Source organism: Rhinoderma darwinii, chromosome 2 (assembly GCF_050947455.1).
Source record: "Rhinoderma darwinii isolate aRhiDar2 chromosome 2, aRhiDar2.hap1, whole genome shotgun sequence".
Taxonomy (NCBI): domain Eukaryota; kingdom Metazoa; phylum Chordata; class Amphibia; order Anura; family Rhinodermatidae; genus Rhinoderma; species Rhinoderma darwinii.
The window spans coordinates 118,443,570-118,459,741 of NC_134688.1; the positions used below are offsets into that span (position 1 = coordinate 118,443,570).

The following is a 16,172-nucleotide window of genomic DNA, read 5'->3' on the forward strand; positions in this document are numbered from 1 at the left end:
ACAACGTGCATGCTGCAATGAATCAGGCAGATTTTGTCTGGTTTCAAGTGCAGTGACAGTAAAGCTGAGTTAGTGCCTCGGGATTCTTTGGCCTCACACAGACTGCTGATTTTCCCAAGGACTGAGCGTGAGAGAGGCCTCCTGGTGAGGGTAGGCAGAGACAACACAGGGACGCACAGCTCTTCTCTCAGAAACACTTAATTAAATATATCATCAGAGGGCCTCCTGTGGGATCTGCCTAATGAGACATGCCAAGGGGCGAGCAACTCTCAAGTCACATGCCTTTCTCTGCCAAATCTTTCCTAAAGGCATGATGCTGCCTTGTCACGTATACCCTAAAGACTGTTTATTTAAAATGTATTATGCTTCAGTAGATTAATGCATGAGTAGATTAATACGGACGAGCGAATGAGTCAAAACTGCAGTGTGCGCACGTGGAACCAGGAGGTATTTTATCCATTCTGATGTCATGCCTTAGCAAAGGCTAAAGCCCTTGGAAGTCTATCCATAATAAATAAAGTGTAATTACTGATTCCATGTGAACGTTCTACAGACTAATGAGCAGAGCATCTGCTAGACCGTACACATGCTATATGCTGAAAAGAGGCCGCTGGCTTTGGACATGTATATAAAATCTAGGCATATCAAAGCTCTAATCTTCAGACATGGAGATCTGTGAGCTCGAGATATATGTTTTGACGGATGTTGTCCTATAATAAACCGGTCAGATCTACCAGGATCCCATGTGTTTATATTTTTCCATGACTGTCCCAGTTTAGCTCTCTAAATTTTTTTAAACACGTATTGGTATTTCCCATTATTCATGTACTGCAGCAACATATATAGCACAGAGCTGTAGACAGAATGTATTTATTCACCTTCTGTTGCCAATGAGGCTCAGAATTTCCAATCAATTTCCATCAAGTATAGAAATATAAATGTAGTTCCTAGGAAAATTTCATAGAAATTAATTTTATCAAGTTTATTTAGAGTACCTCAGTGCTGCAAAGTATTCGTACTAATCACAAAGCAACTGTGGTACTAGGCCCATGGTTATTTTAATAGTATTTCTGATAATTCGGTAATACCATGACTGCTTCATCCAGTAGATCTGGAGCTGTGTTTCTTCAGTGCCAGGTCTATAACTATTAGCCACCGTGTGACAAGGTAATGTGGCCGCTGTACAGAGCTGCTCTACATGCAATGTACGGGCCAGGAGGAGTGTCGGCCTATAATATAAAGTACCGAATGTTTAATAAAAGACAATTGAGGTTGTTTTATCTCCTGCTACATGGACACCTCTGGCCATTAAAAAAAAATAATACATGTTTAAGATAATAATTTGGAAGAAGTAACACTGTCAATAGAAAATGGAATAAACACTCCAAAAACTAAATATACCACCAAACGTTATAACGTTTCCTGAAAGCAAACACCCCGACAATCGCAGTCTTACCCAGCTATGCACTTCCATGACCACATTCATGCAGCCTTGTGACAAACCCCCCAAAAAATGCATGAAATCTCATGTTGGTGACAAAAACTTGCATCCACGGCGCACTCTTCAGTCATTTCATGCATTAAAGTGATATATATTGAATTGCGACAGATGCAAACCTACTTGGCGCTGGATGCGCCTGCTTCAAGCCCTTGTATCTACTACAAATCTGCCACTTGGAGAGAGAGGTCTGGGAGGACCGAAACGTCCTTAACTTATATTTCTCGCTCTGCACATCATTTTCCTTTTGACCTTTATGGAAACAACATGTCTAATTGTGAATTTAATAAATATCACGTTAATGCATGAAATGACTGGTGTTCTGTGATTATCCTTTACTATTGATGTGGGAAATCCTGTTCATCAGACACCTCACCTCCACTTCTTGATGCATCCCATATTCTATATATTAAAACTTGCATCCAAGCAGAGGCTTACACACAAAATACACTGTGAAAGGATTGTACATACCACACATCTACAGGAGCTTTGTGCCCACAGAAATGTGGGAAGAGCGAGCATGGAACTTTTGGCCTTCACCTGCCAATGTGATAAATAAACATTTATATTGCACACTCCAAACAGCTATTCTACCAAAACCTGCATTTTAAAGGGAACCTGACATCAGTTTTTTACCTGTTGAACTCTCCTTACCCCGCAATGGCCGCAGTTGTCCAAAGTTCATTTCCGTTATCCCCTCTCCTATAGTCCTCCTCTGTCCGTAAATATCGGTCTGAATAATTTTCACGCCTTTTATGGTAATAATTCTTTACTGTATTATGTTGCTTCTTATTCCTGCCCACCGCTGGCACCTGTCCCATCCTGAAATGGTGAAATCTCGTATAAAATATTGCGCACGCCCGCTTAATCTGTTAGCTACACTTTCCTGCTTCGTTCGTCCCTGAAACCATTTACTGCGCATGCGCCGCTGATAGTACACACCCCCTTTCAGCGTCCTATTGCACATCATAACGGCTTTCTGTCGAAGAGAGAATGTCCCAATGAGCAAGAGCGAGATTGTGTGTGTGCTGGAAGGAGGACAGGAGAGGTGAATGAAAAACAAGGAGGCAGAGTTAACTCAAAAATGCTGGAGGAAAGCAGATATGACTCTTATATTCATTTGCATATGGCCATGGAACACTCAAAAACTGAATGCTAAAGGTACAGAGCCTACTTAGAAGACAATTATAGGTTAAATAACAATAATTTTTCGCTCACTACCACCAGGTATTTTTGGTTTGATAGGTAAAATGCTGGTGACGGGTTCCCTTTAAATTAAGAGGTAAAGCATATCGTCTGAAAAAATAGAACTCCGTAATTAACACTTGCAACTGCCTTCATGCAACTTTGCGTCAAACATTTAGAGCAAAAGTTGCATGCAAATTTAAATTTGCCACTGTAAAACTGACCTTCGCAAACCCGTAAAACCTACAACCGCTCCTTAAAAAAAAAAAAGGTGCAAGGTGTATATATATATATGGATAGTGTAAAATGTATAAACTTTATTTAAATATATTTGTGTATGTGGTGCGAATGCTTCATGTGTCTTCAGCATGTCCCGTGCCTACTCATCTCCCCCCTTCCCTCACACCAGCTATAACACTGAACCTGGAAGATGTCATTTAAGAGCATGGTGCTCTGAAGGGCATAAGCACGGATTTATTTATCTTTTAACATTCAGCTATAGTGCGGAAATCTACTCCATGGGTTCGAAAATAGTTATGCGGGGAAATGAACAGGTTATGAAGATGATAGTCACTGGTATATGCCTGTTGACTGTGTCTCAGTGCCACTGGCGTCAACTAGATAACCTTAGTCAACAGATTTATATTTTTACTTTTTGGCTTTGTTTCCTTGGGAATATTACATTTCCCATAAACTCTGCTCCAGAAACTAGCATATTACATTCTCTTCAGGAAACTGATTTAAGCCACTTGTAGAATGTTGGCCTTTGTTATATCAATATCCACAAAGTTTATAGTCTATATATGGACCTTCTGTGTTGCTTGACATGTCTCCAACGGCTTGGGAAAACAATTGTCAAGAATTGAATTCAGTTGTGTTTTTAAAGAGGATCTTCACTACTTTAATAATGCCCAGTGAAAATTGCATCCCTCAGGGGCCAGTTCACACAGAGTTTTTTGACGCGGAAACCGCGTCGGAAAACATGCCTGAAAATGCCCCCCAATGATTTTAATGGGAGGCTGAGGCGTTTTGTAAAAAGAAAAAACATGCCCTATCTTCGGGTGTTTACGCCTCTGACCTCCCATTGACATCAATGGGAGGCAGGGAAAGCGTATTTTGCAGCTTTTTATGCCTGCGGCGGTCAATGGCCGTGGGCGAAAAACGCAGCAAAAATCGGCGTGCAGGCAGAGTAAAATCTGCCTCAAAATTCCAAACTGAATTTTGAGGCAGATTTTCTGCCTGCAAAAAACTCCGTGTGAACCCAGCCTAAAGGTTTATTATTTTAAAAGTTATGACGTTTTTTCTAAATATGCAAATGAGGCTATACTAGCCAAATGGGCGGTAACACTGTGCTTTCTCTGTGGGCGGTGTTTGTGTTGTTTGTATGATGCTGTCCAATCAGCGTTATACAACTGCTTCCCTGCACTGCGTGATATCCACTTCAATCGCGAGATCAGGCTGTGTATGAGCGCTGAGGCGGCGTGTTGAAGGAGCTGTGGCAAGAGGTGTAAAGACAGCCTGATCTCACGATTGAAGTTGAGATCACGCTGTGCAGGGAAGGGAAGAAGATGTATTGCGCTGATTGGACAACGTCATACAGACAACACAAACACCGCCCACAGAGAGCAGCGTTACCGCTCATTTGGCTAGTATGGCCTCATTTGCATATTTCAATACAGATTTAGATTTTTTTTATACAATTTTCACTGGAATTATTGGGTATTACAGTGGCTATCAGATTAATAAAGAGATTGGGCATTTAATATAGTAGTGACGGATCCTGTTTAAAGAGGCTCTGTCACCACATTAGAAGTGCCGTATCTCCTACATAAGGAGATCGGAGCTATAATGTAGATGACAGCAGTGCTTTTTATTTAATAAAACGATCTGTTTTCACCACTTTATTAGTGATTTTAGATTTATGCTAATGAGTTGCTTAATGCCCAAGTGGGCGTATTTTTACTTTAAACCAAGTGGGCGTTGTACAAGGGAGTGTATGACGCTGACCAATCAGCGACATGCACTTCTCTCCATTCATTTACTCAGCGCATAGGGATCCTTTTAGATCGCTATGTGCTGTCTTATTCTAACACATTAACAATACTGAAGTGTTTAGACAGTGAATAGACATTCCACGGGATGTCTATTCACAATCTCTGCACTTCGTTACTCTGTCTGTGGTAGTTACAGCAGAGGAAGCGTAATCTCGCGAGATTACGCAGTAAATGACAGGTAACAGCGAGATTACGCTTTGCTCTGCTGTAACTACCACAAAAACCGTAACGAAGTGCACAGATTGTGAATAGACATCCCGTAGAATGTCTATTCACTGTCTAAACACTTCAGTATTGTTAATGTGTTAGTATAAGACAGCACATAGCGATCTAAAAGGATCCCTATACGCTGCCTAAATGAATGGAGAGGAGTGCATGACGCTGATTGGTCAGCGTCATACACTCCTCTGTACAACGCCCACTTGGTCTAAAGTAAAAACACGCCCACTTGGGCATTAAGCAACTCATTAGCATAAATCTAAAATCACTAATAAAGTGGTGAAAACAGATCGCTTTATTAAAGAGGCTCTGGCACCAGATTCTCAAATCGCTATCTCCTATAGCATGTGATCGGCGTTGCAATGTAGATAACAGTAACGTTTTGTTTTTTTAAACAAACGTTCATTTTTGGCCAAGTTATGAGCTATTTTATATATATGCAAATGAGCTTTGAAATGGACAACGGGGCGTTTTTTTTTTTCGTTATGTCCAACTGGGCGTGTTTGTGTATGACACTGACCAATCAGTGACCAGTCAGCGTCAACACTCCTCTACATTCATTTACACAGCTGCACAGCGTTCTTACTAGAACGATGTGCAGCCACATACACAAGTGTCCTGATAATGAATACACATGACATCCAGCCTGGACGTCATGTGTATTCAGAATCCTGACACTTCTGACTCTTTTCTCTGAGATTTCAGCAAGCCACTCGTAATCTCGCGAGATCACGGAGGTAAACTAGATTTCGTTTCCCTTGCTGGAAATCTCAGAGAAAAGAGTCAGAAGTGTCAGGATTCTGAATACACATGACGTCCAGGCTGGATGGTCATGTGTATTCATTATCAGGACATTTGTGTATGTGGCTGCACATCGTTCTAGTAAGAACGCTGTGCAGCTGTGTAAATGAATGTAGAGGAGTGTATGATGCTGACTGGTCACTGATTGGTCAGCGTCATACACATAAACACGCCCAGTTAAAAACACAATACACGCCCAGTTGGACATAACGAAAAAAAAACGCCCCGTTGTCCATTTCAAAGCTCATTTGCATATATATAAAATAGCTCATAACTTGGCCAAAAATGAACGTTTTAAAAAAAACAAAAAACGCTACTGTTATCTACATTGCAGCGCCGATCACATGCTATAGGAGATAGGGGTTAGAGAATCTGGTGACAGAGCCTCTTTAAATAAAAAGAACTGCTGTCACCTACATTATAGCGCCGATATCCTTATGTAGGAGATAGGCCACTTATAATGTGGTGACAGAGCCTCAAGGCAGCTGCTGTGCAACAGATTAACAAAATTCATGCACTATAATAAGAGGGGTTGCTTTCAGTCAGTATTGTGAATATAAGCAACATTGTTATCGTATGTTCATGGTTGTGTTTCTGTCTTTATCTGCAAGACAATATACACAAGTTTATTGCTGTGTTTCTAGACAGCCTATGTCTTACATCAAAACTTTTATCTGACATACGACATACCTATCCTGGAGTAGGCTCTGTTCACATTGGCATCTTGGTTTTAGTTTTTCATGAAAAGAGTATCCATTTAATCTATTTATAGTTTATTATGCGATTTATATTTCCTTTCTATATTTATACAACCTGGAGTAGCCACAAAGATTAAAAATTAAATGTTGGTTTCTGGGACCATGGTTACATGGAGATAAGCTTTGTTTGTTTGCACTCCCTGCAGAATTCATTGGCCTGTCCTCTGTCCATGGACAGCAAGCAGCCAGTCAGTCCAGCAGAGAAAGGCATGTAAACAAAGCTCATCTTCAAGCCACTGCAGTCCAAGAATAGCTTTTTGGGTGCTCAAACGTAGCGCAAGATACTTTGCTAATTTGGAGCACTGCACATATTCAGCTCTTTTAAGCCTAAATATATATCCCTATGGAACCCATTTGAATATTACTGTATATCATGTTGTACATGCTTACAGTTGTGGTTCAACAAGCGCTGAGGACTAACAGACTTCCTAGATCTGGCTCATATCAATCTTCTGTTTACAAACAATTTTTTCGGAACGTGCAGTGCCAAAAGTGACATCAGTTCTGGATGACTGGCCAGAATTACACATGATTTAATTGTTTCCTGTGATATTCTGCAGTATACCAGTTCTTATGAGCAGATGTGTGCTTTGAGACTGCCTTCATGACATGGGGAGTTATAAATAAACTATTGTTGGACGTGACTGATTACTCGAAGTCTGTGTAACCACTATAAAGGTTTGGATATTTTTAATATTATTTCTCTATTTAAAAAAAAAAAACCGTGAGATTTACAGATACTCTGAAATAGAAATATATTTAAAGCATACCTGTTGTTTCAGGTGACTTTATAGAATAAGCGTTTATGTGTGTACATGAGAACTAACACTATTTCTGGCCATTATGACTTGTACATGACACTTTTTTATTAGCAGTTTTTCCCTCTGCAGGCTCGATTTCTAATTCTTAGTTTTATGTGAGCTAGTGGGTAGAGCCTACAGTAGTAATGAGAAGTATAGCTGAGAATCCAGCCCTGGGGGGACATATAACACATATCAGAAGCTGCAGCAGCATTTGTGTCTCTCTCTCTCACTCTGCTTCCTCCCCAACGCTCCATAGACTGCTATGGGCAGCTGTAATTTGATCAGTAAGTTAGGCTTTGTTCACATCTGCATCAGGGCTCCGTTCAGGCGTTCCGTCTGAGCTTTCAGTCAGAACGGAACCCTGACTGAAACAAACGGAAATGCATCACCATTGATTTCAATGGTGACGGATCCAATGTGAATGGTTGGATCCATCATTATTGAAACCTATGGTTTCCCTCAGGGTTCCGTTAATGGGTTCCCTGGACGGAAAGCGCATATTTAAGTGTATGGAACAGTCTATTAAAGTGACAATTAGTTTTGTGCAAAATTAAAATAGATCTTATAGTGATGAGACATATACAGCTACAATTGTGTAAATATAAGTATCCTATGATTCTTTTTTTTTTTTTTTATCAGGTACATTTTCATTAAACATTTAAAAAGTTTGCAAAAACAAATGCCTTTTCAAACTCTTTACCCAACCCTCCCATTTCATTGAAGATACACACATCATACATTGTAACTCTATTTTAGTCCTTATTTTTGAAGAAGACCTGTTCACGCGATAAGAAGAAAGTCTCACGTATAATAATATACATTGTCCACATCACATCAGGAATTACTCATAAGCTTTGCTATAATCTCTCAGAAGAGTGTAGATATCAATCATTAGTAGTAATTGTACATGAAGAGAGAAGCAAACACTCACCATTCAATCCATTGATCAATTAAATATTCGGTCTATATTTAATGTTAATGGAGCTGGGGTGTCTGTCCAGCCAGGGGCCCAGATTTTGTCAAACTTCTTTACATTTCCTCTCTTTTGATATACAAATTAGTCCAATCTAAGAAGAAGGTTCACGACAACTACATATTCTACCAGTATCCTCCGATTTTAATCGGGACCAGGGCCAACTTAAAATTTGTGCCGAAAATTTTTCTGTAGAAGACCCATCATAACTTTGCCTCTTTTAGGTGTTTTTTTTTTTTTTTACTTCGCTGTTCAAGCTTATACGAGCATGGAAAACAAAGCCTCCTCCTTGGAGATATCCAATGTTTTAACTATCTCCATGCTCTATTCCCATGCTCATTGAGATAAAGCATGCAGAGCGAGCAGAGGTACACTACTGGCCATAGTTAGCATACTATTTAGGCTAAAAGGCATGATAGATAGAATGGTAGAATGTTAAGTAGAGCCCCTAAAGCCCATTTTGAAACATTAATTTTCTAGTGGAAACTTGACATAGTCATTCTCCAGCTCAAAAACTAAAGTAAAACACTTACTCAAGCATAGAGCTAGGTGGGATTAAAGTGTGGGCAAAAAGGGAATTTGCCCTAAGGCATCTACTATTTAGGTGCCCCCACTATATGCAAACTCTGGTAGCTTGTCTTGTGGTATTAGTTTGGTATTCGTTTTCTGTAGGGCAGTATTACATGGGCACAGATTTTGGTAATACTTTGTAACTGTACAATAGTTTATAGGAGTACCATTCTACCATTTCCCTCCTTCCCAAAAAATGGGAGTGATAGGACGACATGCAAGCTTTGTTCAGGGACATATTTCGACCCTGATCTGGTTCTGTATGAGGCAGTGCTACATGAGACGCACAAAGCCTAGGAAATACTTCTTTCCCACACTAGACATGCAGAATTTCTGAAGCCCTGATCTTTTTCCCACGTTCTCAGACAAGGTGGCATCCCTCGTACAGGAGATATTCTGGCTGGAAATTGATTTTAATTAAAAGTTATTAAACGCTTTAAAGAACTAAATGCATCATCTGTGGCCTTACTTATTATAACATACTAAGCTCAGTTCTCACTATCACTAGATAGATCTGGTCAACCAGTTGTTTGTTTTGGAGGAGTTTTTTTTTTATTTTTTTAAGAGGGGCAAATTCTGACATAGCGTGAACTTTTTTTTTTTTTTTAAAAAGGATCGTTAATATTTCCCTTTGTAACCACTTCAAGGATCCATACCTTAGTGATGACATTGGAACAAGTACTAACTTTGAAACTGCCCCATGATTTAAATCCACTTTTCGTTTTGTTTAAAAACCTTGTTTAATTCCATATTTTATTAGTTTCTTAAAGTCTTCTTCACTAGTTGTTTAGAGGCAGTGTGTGATATTTGCAAAATAATGTAAATGTACATGTATAGTGATAAAAGCATGATTTACTAATATTATCCTAAAGCATAAAGGGTAAAACCTGCTAATTTTGTCTTTCTTTTCTCAGGGCATTGATGAATCAAGCAAAGACAAGTAAGTACAAGTGGTGTTATATACTGCTTATGCAAATCACTCTTGTATACTGCTTATAAATGTATACATGTTTATTTAACATGTATACATACATGTACAGTGGATATAAAAAGCCTACACACCCCAAGGGTCGGTTCACATCAGCGTTCGCTTTCCGTTCAGGGGTTCCGTCGGAGGTTTATGTCGGGTGAACCCCTCAACGGAAAGTCAACCGGAAACTTTAGCTTCCGTTTGCATCACCATTGATATCAATGGTGACGGAAACATTGCTAATGGTTTCCGTTTGTCACCATTCCGGAAGGTTTCCGTTTTTGTGATGGAATCAATAGCGCAGTCAATAGTGAAACCTCTGACGGAACCCCTGAACAGAAAGCAAACGCTGATGTGAACCAGCTCTTGAAATGACAGGTTTTTGCCATGTTACTAAATCAGTCCAAGATGAATAATTTCAGAACTTTCTCCAACTTTAATGTCACCTATAATCTGTACAATTGTATTGAAAAACAAACTGAAATCTTTTTGATTGGAAAAATAAAGAACAAAAATAATGTGGTTGCATAAATATGCACACCCTTAAACTAATACTTTGTTGAATTACCCTTTGACTTTATGACAGCATTCAGTCTTTTTGGGTAGAAGTCTATTAGCATGGCACATCTTGACTTGGCAATTGTTGCCCACTCTTCCTAGCAAAAGCGCTCCAAATCTGTCAGATTGCGAGGGCATTTCCTGTGTACAGCCCTCTTCAGGTCACCCCACAGATTTTCAATGGGATTCAGGTCTGGGCTCTGGTTGGGCCATTCCAAAACTTTGATCTTCTTCTGGTGAAGCCATTCTTTTGTTGATTTGGAGGTATGCTTTGGGTCGTTGTCGTGCTGAAAGGTGAAACTCCTCTTCAACTTTTAACAGAGGCCTGCAGGTTTTGTGCCAATATTGCCTGATATTTGGAACTGTTCATAATTCCCTCCACCTAGACTAAAGCCCCAGTTCCAGCTGCAGAAAAACAGCCGCAAAGCATAATGCTGCCTCCACCATGCTTCACTGTCGGTACGGTGTTCATTTGATGATGTGCAGTGTTGGCTTTGGGCTAAACATAGCTTTTGGAATTACGGCCAAAAAGTTTAACTTTCGTCTCCTCAGTCCATAACACGTTTTCCCACATGCTTTTGGCAGACTTGATATAGGTCTTTGCAAAATAGCCGGGCTTGGAAGTTTTTCTTTGTTAGAAAAGGCTTCCGTCTTGCCACCCTACCCCAAAGCCCAGACATATGAAGAATACGGGAGATTGTTGTCACATGCACTACACAACCAGTACCTGCCAGAAAGTCCTGCAGCTCCTTTAATGTTGCTGTAGGCCTCTTGGTAGCCTCCCAGACCAATTTTCGTCTTGTCTTTTCATCAAGTTTTGAGGGATGTCCAGTTCTTGGTAATGTCACTGTTGTGCCCAATGTAATCCACTTCTTGATGACCATCTTCACTGTGTTCCACTGTATATCCAATGCCTTGGAAATTCTTTGGTACTCTTCTCCTGACTAATGCCTTTCAACAATCAGATCCCTTTGATGTGTTGTAAGCTCTTTACGGACCACGGCTTTTGCTGTCACATGCAACAAAGAAAATATCAGGAAAATCCTAATAGAACAGCTGAACTTTATATGGGGTTACTCAGAATCACTTTAAATAATGACAGCTGTGTACTCACTACTATTTAACATGCATTTAAATGTGATTGGCTAATTCTGAACACAACCACATCCCCAATTATAAAATGGTGTTCATACTAATGCAACCACATTATTGTAGTTTTGTTATTTTTATTTTTCCCCCCTAAATTATTTCAGTTTGTTTTTCAATGGAATTGTACAGATTATGGGTCACATTAAAGGTGCCTTATTTTTTTGCATGTTACTTAGATTGTAGAAATCTTGAAGAGAAAACGGGAGTTAATTTCCTTCTGATCTCTTCTATTTTCATCTGGCAAATGGCTGAGGGGACAGGGATTCGATATGGGGCTGGCCTCGCTTTCCTGGTCTCCTATTGTAGATGCCGAGGGGAAGGTTCTGAATCCATTGTCCTAAAACCAGACACAGGAAATATATATTTATCTATTTGTCACTTTTGATGATAATATTTTGCCTTGTATTGCAAAGGGAAAAGAGGGAATTAAGAAGGAAGGAATTGATGCCATTTTTTATTTTTGTGTATTTTCTATGTTTATTGTTCGATGTTTACTTTTGCTAATCTACGAACAAGTCCATTTGCTGTAACTTGCAGATGCAACAAAACAAAATTGTGTTATCGTCAACTGCGTTACGTTTTTGCGGTCTAGCTCGGCCTGTGTGCTACGCAGTAGTGCTCAAATACCCATTCAGTTTATTTTATTCGTTCCTTGGGCACGGCGGTAATCTTCATTAGAGCACAAGTTACCACTATGTTACATATGCTGCTAATAGTCGGGTCGTTTTGTCATCGAAGTTTAGAAGAGTTAGCTGTGTACAGATGTAGATCTTCCATTAATTGTATCGATCCTTTTGTATTTTGCAGCAGGAACACACAGGAAGCTCTAAATCCAGAGGATGAAGTGGATGAGTTCCTGGCAAGAGCAATAGATGCACGAAGTATTGATCAGTTGCGAAAAGATCATGTTAAAAAGTTCATTCTCACTTTTCAAACCCCAGACCTTGAGAAAAAGGTAACATACAGTAAATGAGAACATCTCTTGGTGCCTCATTGAATTGGACAAAACACAGTTCAAATACTTGATTCTATTATCCAAATGTAATTTGTTGTTCTTGTCTTAATAGATTAAAACATGTCTACATGGAGCAAAGTCTTTTATAATGGATATGAATAGGAAACTGTGCAACAATTATCTTCATTTTGTATTGAGGATTTCAGTATAAAATGAGTTTGCAACTACCGCTAAAGTTAAAAGCTTTTTTTTAATTTATTCATTAGCCATATGACCCTGCAGCTTTGGCGCCATCTCCGTTTCTTTTTTAAGGCCTCATGCCCACAATGCACAGAGGCACACAGACTGCTAATCAGGGCTGCAGTATGAATTTTGTATTGGCGTCCGCATGTCTTCAAGTGCTTTGTGTGCGTGTGTGTGTGTGTGTGTGTGCGTGCGTGCGTGTGTGTGTGTGTGCGCGCGCGCCACGGTATTGTCCACTGAAATGCTTCTAGCTCAGTATACAGTCTATGACACCACATGTGTTCATGCATGTCATAATTTTTTTTATACATGTAAACAAACTTATTTATTTTAAAATATTCACACGGAACAGCCTATAGGTTATGTACCCCGTTACGCCATAATATTAAAACCACCTCCCTAATATTGTGTAGGTTCCCATCGTGCTGCCAAAACTGGCAGACATGGACTTCACAAATCCTCTGAAGGTGTCCTGTGGTATCTGGCACCAGGATGTTAGCAGGAGATCCATTAACCCCTTCCCGACATATGACATACAGTTACATCATAGCCGGGAAGGGAACGTATGGAGCGGGCTCACGCAGTGAGCTCGCTCCATACGATGCCGGTGTCGGCTGGTTGTTACAGCTTGAGCGCGATCCCGCTAGTTTAACTACTTAAATGCTGCGGTCAATACCGACCGCAGCATTTAAATCGTGAGAAAGAGGGGGGCGACCCCCTCTAACAGCTCATCGCGCCCCCGCAACGCAATCGCGGGGGGGCAATGGTTGCTATGGCTGCCTGGGGGCCTAATGAAGACCCCCAGGACCGCCAGCTTTGTACACCAATTATGGGCTTAATAGATGCCTGTCAGAATCACGATATCGTGCAAGCAATCTAACGATCGCTGGTTGAAGTCCCCTAGGGTGACTAATAAAAAAAGTAAAAATGAGTTAAATAAAGTTGGTGTTTTTTTTGTGTAAAAAAATAAAATAAAAAAATTAAATGTTCAAAAAACCCCCCTTTTCCCATTTTCCCCCTAGAGCATAGTAAAAAAATAAATAAATATACATAATTGGTATCGCCGCGTCCGTAAAAGTCTGGACTATTACAATATATCATTATTTAACCCGCACGGTGAACGCTGTAAAAAAAAAAACATTGTAAACGCCAGAATCTCTATTTTTTGGTCACCTAATCTCACACAAAAAAAGAAATAAAAAGTGATCAAATCGTCGCATTTACACCAAAATGGTATTCTTAAAAACGACATCTTATCCCACAAAAAATATGCCCTCATACCACTTAATCGACGGAAAAATAAAAAAGTTATGGCTCTCGGAATTTGGCGACGCAAAATGAATTTTCTTTTTTACACTTAGGTATTTAATTGTAAAAGTAGTAAAATATAGAAAAAACGATACATATTTGGTATCGCCGTAATCGTATTAACCCACAGAATAAAGTTAACATGTTGTTAACATGTTGCGTAAAAACAGCGCGCAAAAAACCATGGAGGAATCGCTGTTTTTTTCTTTTTCTACCCCACAAATAATTTTTTCCCCGTTTCCTAGTACATTATACGGCCAAATAAATGGTGCTACGAAAAACTACATCTCGTCCCGCAAAAATCAAGCCATCATAGTACTATATCGACGGAAAAATAAAGATGCTATGGCTTCTGGAATGTGGAGAGGAAAAAATGAAAATCTTAAAATGGTTTTGGTCAGGAAGGGGTTATGTGGGGACCGAAAAGAATTAGCAATGCACTCACTGCAGTATGTGAGTACACTCGGTAATATACATTCCGGTCCCCCGTCGCGCTGATAATGATAAGAGTTTTATAGTGCTGGCGGGGGACCGGAAGTCTAGCTGCACAGTCTTCTTTCATGACGACACGACTCTTCGTCATGTGACGGCCCCACTGTACTCTATGTAAGCGCTGTACTACTTCGTCATGAAGGAAGACTGCAAAATGACATGACGTAAAAGAAAACGTGACGCATGAGACCATCTTCTTCCATGGTCTAGTTCTGAAGCTTCCTACACGTCAACTTCAAGAACTGACTGTTCACTTGTTGCCTAATATATCCCACCCCTTGACAGTTGTCATTGTCACGAGAGTATCAACGCAATTCACTGCAACTGTCAGTGGTTATAATAGCTAAACGGTGATAGATGTACATTATTCAGAACGTTGTATATTACAGTATTCACAAAGTAGTCATACGCCTTTTAATTCTTCTTTTTTTTTATATGTTGCAGTATTCTAAGAAAGTGGATGATCGCTTTGGAGGTTATGTTGCCTGCACCTTGCTGGTCTTCTGTTTCATTTGTTTTATCCAAATTGTCGTATTTCCCCAGTAAGTACATGTTGGACACTATCCAAAGGGATTGTCCTCTTTTTGCAACCTATTTTAAATGGCACGTTAATATAGAGCAGTCCTTCGATCACGGAGCGTCTCTTGCGCTGGAAGGCCTCTGGCATCCATACGTAACATAAATGTCCATTGATTTGAATTGGTGCTATGTGATGCTTCATTTTACCCAGCTACAAGACCCCTTATTTTCAGTTACTCTCAGGGGGGCCTGCTAAGTTAAACAAAGTTGTCAAAATCGGATAATTCTTTGTAAACATTAGTGTTCACAATGTATATGTTTTATTAAAAAAACAATATATAGTAAATTTCCTTTTTATGACCTATTTCTTCTGTGACCAAAAGTAGCCACTGGACTCTTAGCGTCCTAGTCCGGATCATATGCAGTGATATAAATGTTTCAAGGCTCAGACATGTCAGCTCAGTGACACTGGATGGAGGTTGCTAGTAGAACTGTTTGGATAAAACATATTGACAGTATCCATTTGAAACTTCTATGAGCCTTGGGGCTGAAAGGCATTGCACGCTTTAAGGCTATGTTCACACGGGGTATTTTGCAGGAGGAATATCTGCCTCAAAATTCCGTTTGGAAGTTTGAGGCAGATATTCCTCTCCCTGCACGCCGATTTTCGCGGAGTTTTTCGCCCGCGGCCATTGAGCGCCGCGGGCATAAAACAGCGCGAAATACGCTTTCTCTGCCTCCCATTGAAGTCAATGGGAGGTCAGAGGCGGAAGCGACCGAAGATAGGGCATGTCGCTTCTTTTTCCCGCGAGGCAGTTTTACTGTTCGCGGGAAAAAGACGCCGACGCCTCCCATTGAAATCAATGGGAGGCATTTTCGGGCGGTTTTTGCCGAATTTTGCGACGCGGTTTCTGCGTCAAAAAACTCGACAAAATACCCTGTGTGAACATAGCCTAACTGTGTCAACATCTAGAACCTCCATGATTCAGATACCTGAAACCAGAATCTATTTAAAAAACAATAATGTTTTTTCCTAATGAGATTACAGTGAGCCGCTGCAGAGATCAATAAACTAATATCACAAATCGCATTTTCTTTAAATTAGAATTGAATCTAC

General features: G+C 40.0%; 1 protein-coding gene across 3 annotated transcripts in view; it reads left to right on the forward strand.

Moving 5' to 3' along the window:
• Window positions 1–16,172, forward strand: part of ADCY6 (adenylate cyclase 6) — a 221,544-nt gene that overhangs the window by 186,225 nt on the left and 19,147 nt on the right. For all 3 annotated transcript variants that reach the window (XM_075852209.1, XM_075852207.1, XM_075852208.1), the window contains exons 11-13: window positions 9,776–9,801; window positions 12,346–12,493; window positions 14,981–15,078. In XM_075852209.1, the coding sequence (XP_075708324.1) occupies window positions 9,776–9,801; window positions 12,346–12,493; window positions 14,981–15,078 (272 nt within the window). The remainder of the gene's footprint in view (window positions 1–9,775; window positions 9,802–12,345; window positions 12,494–14,980; window positions 15,079–16,172) is intronic.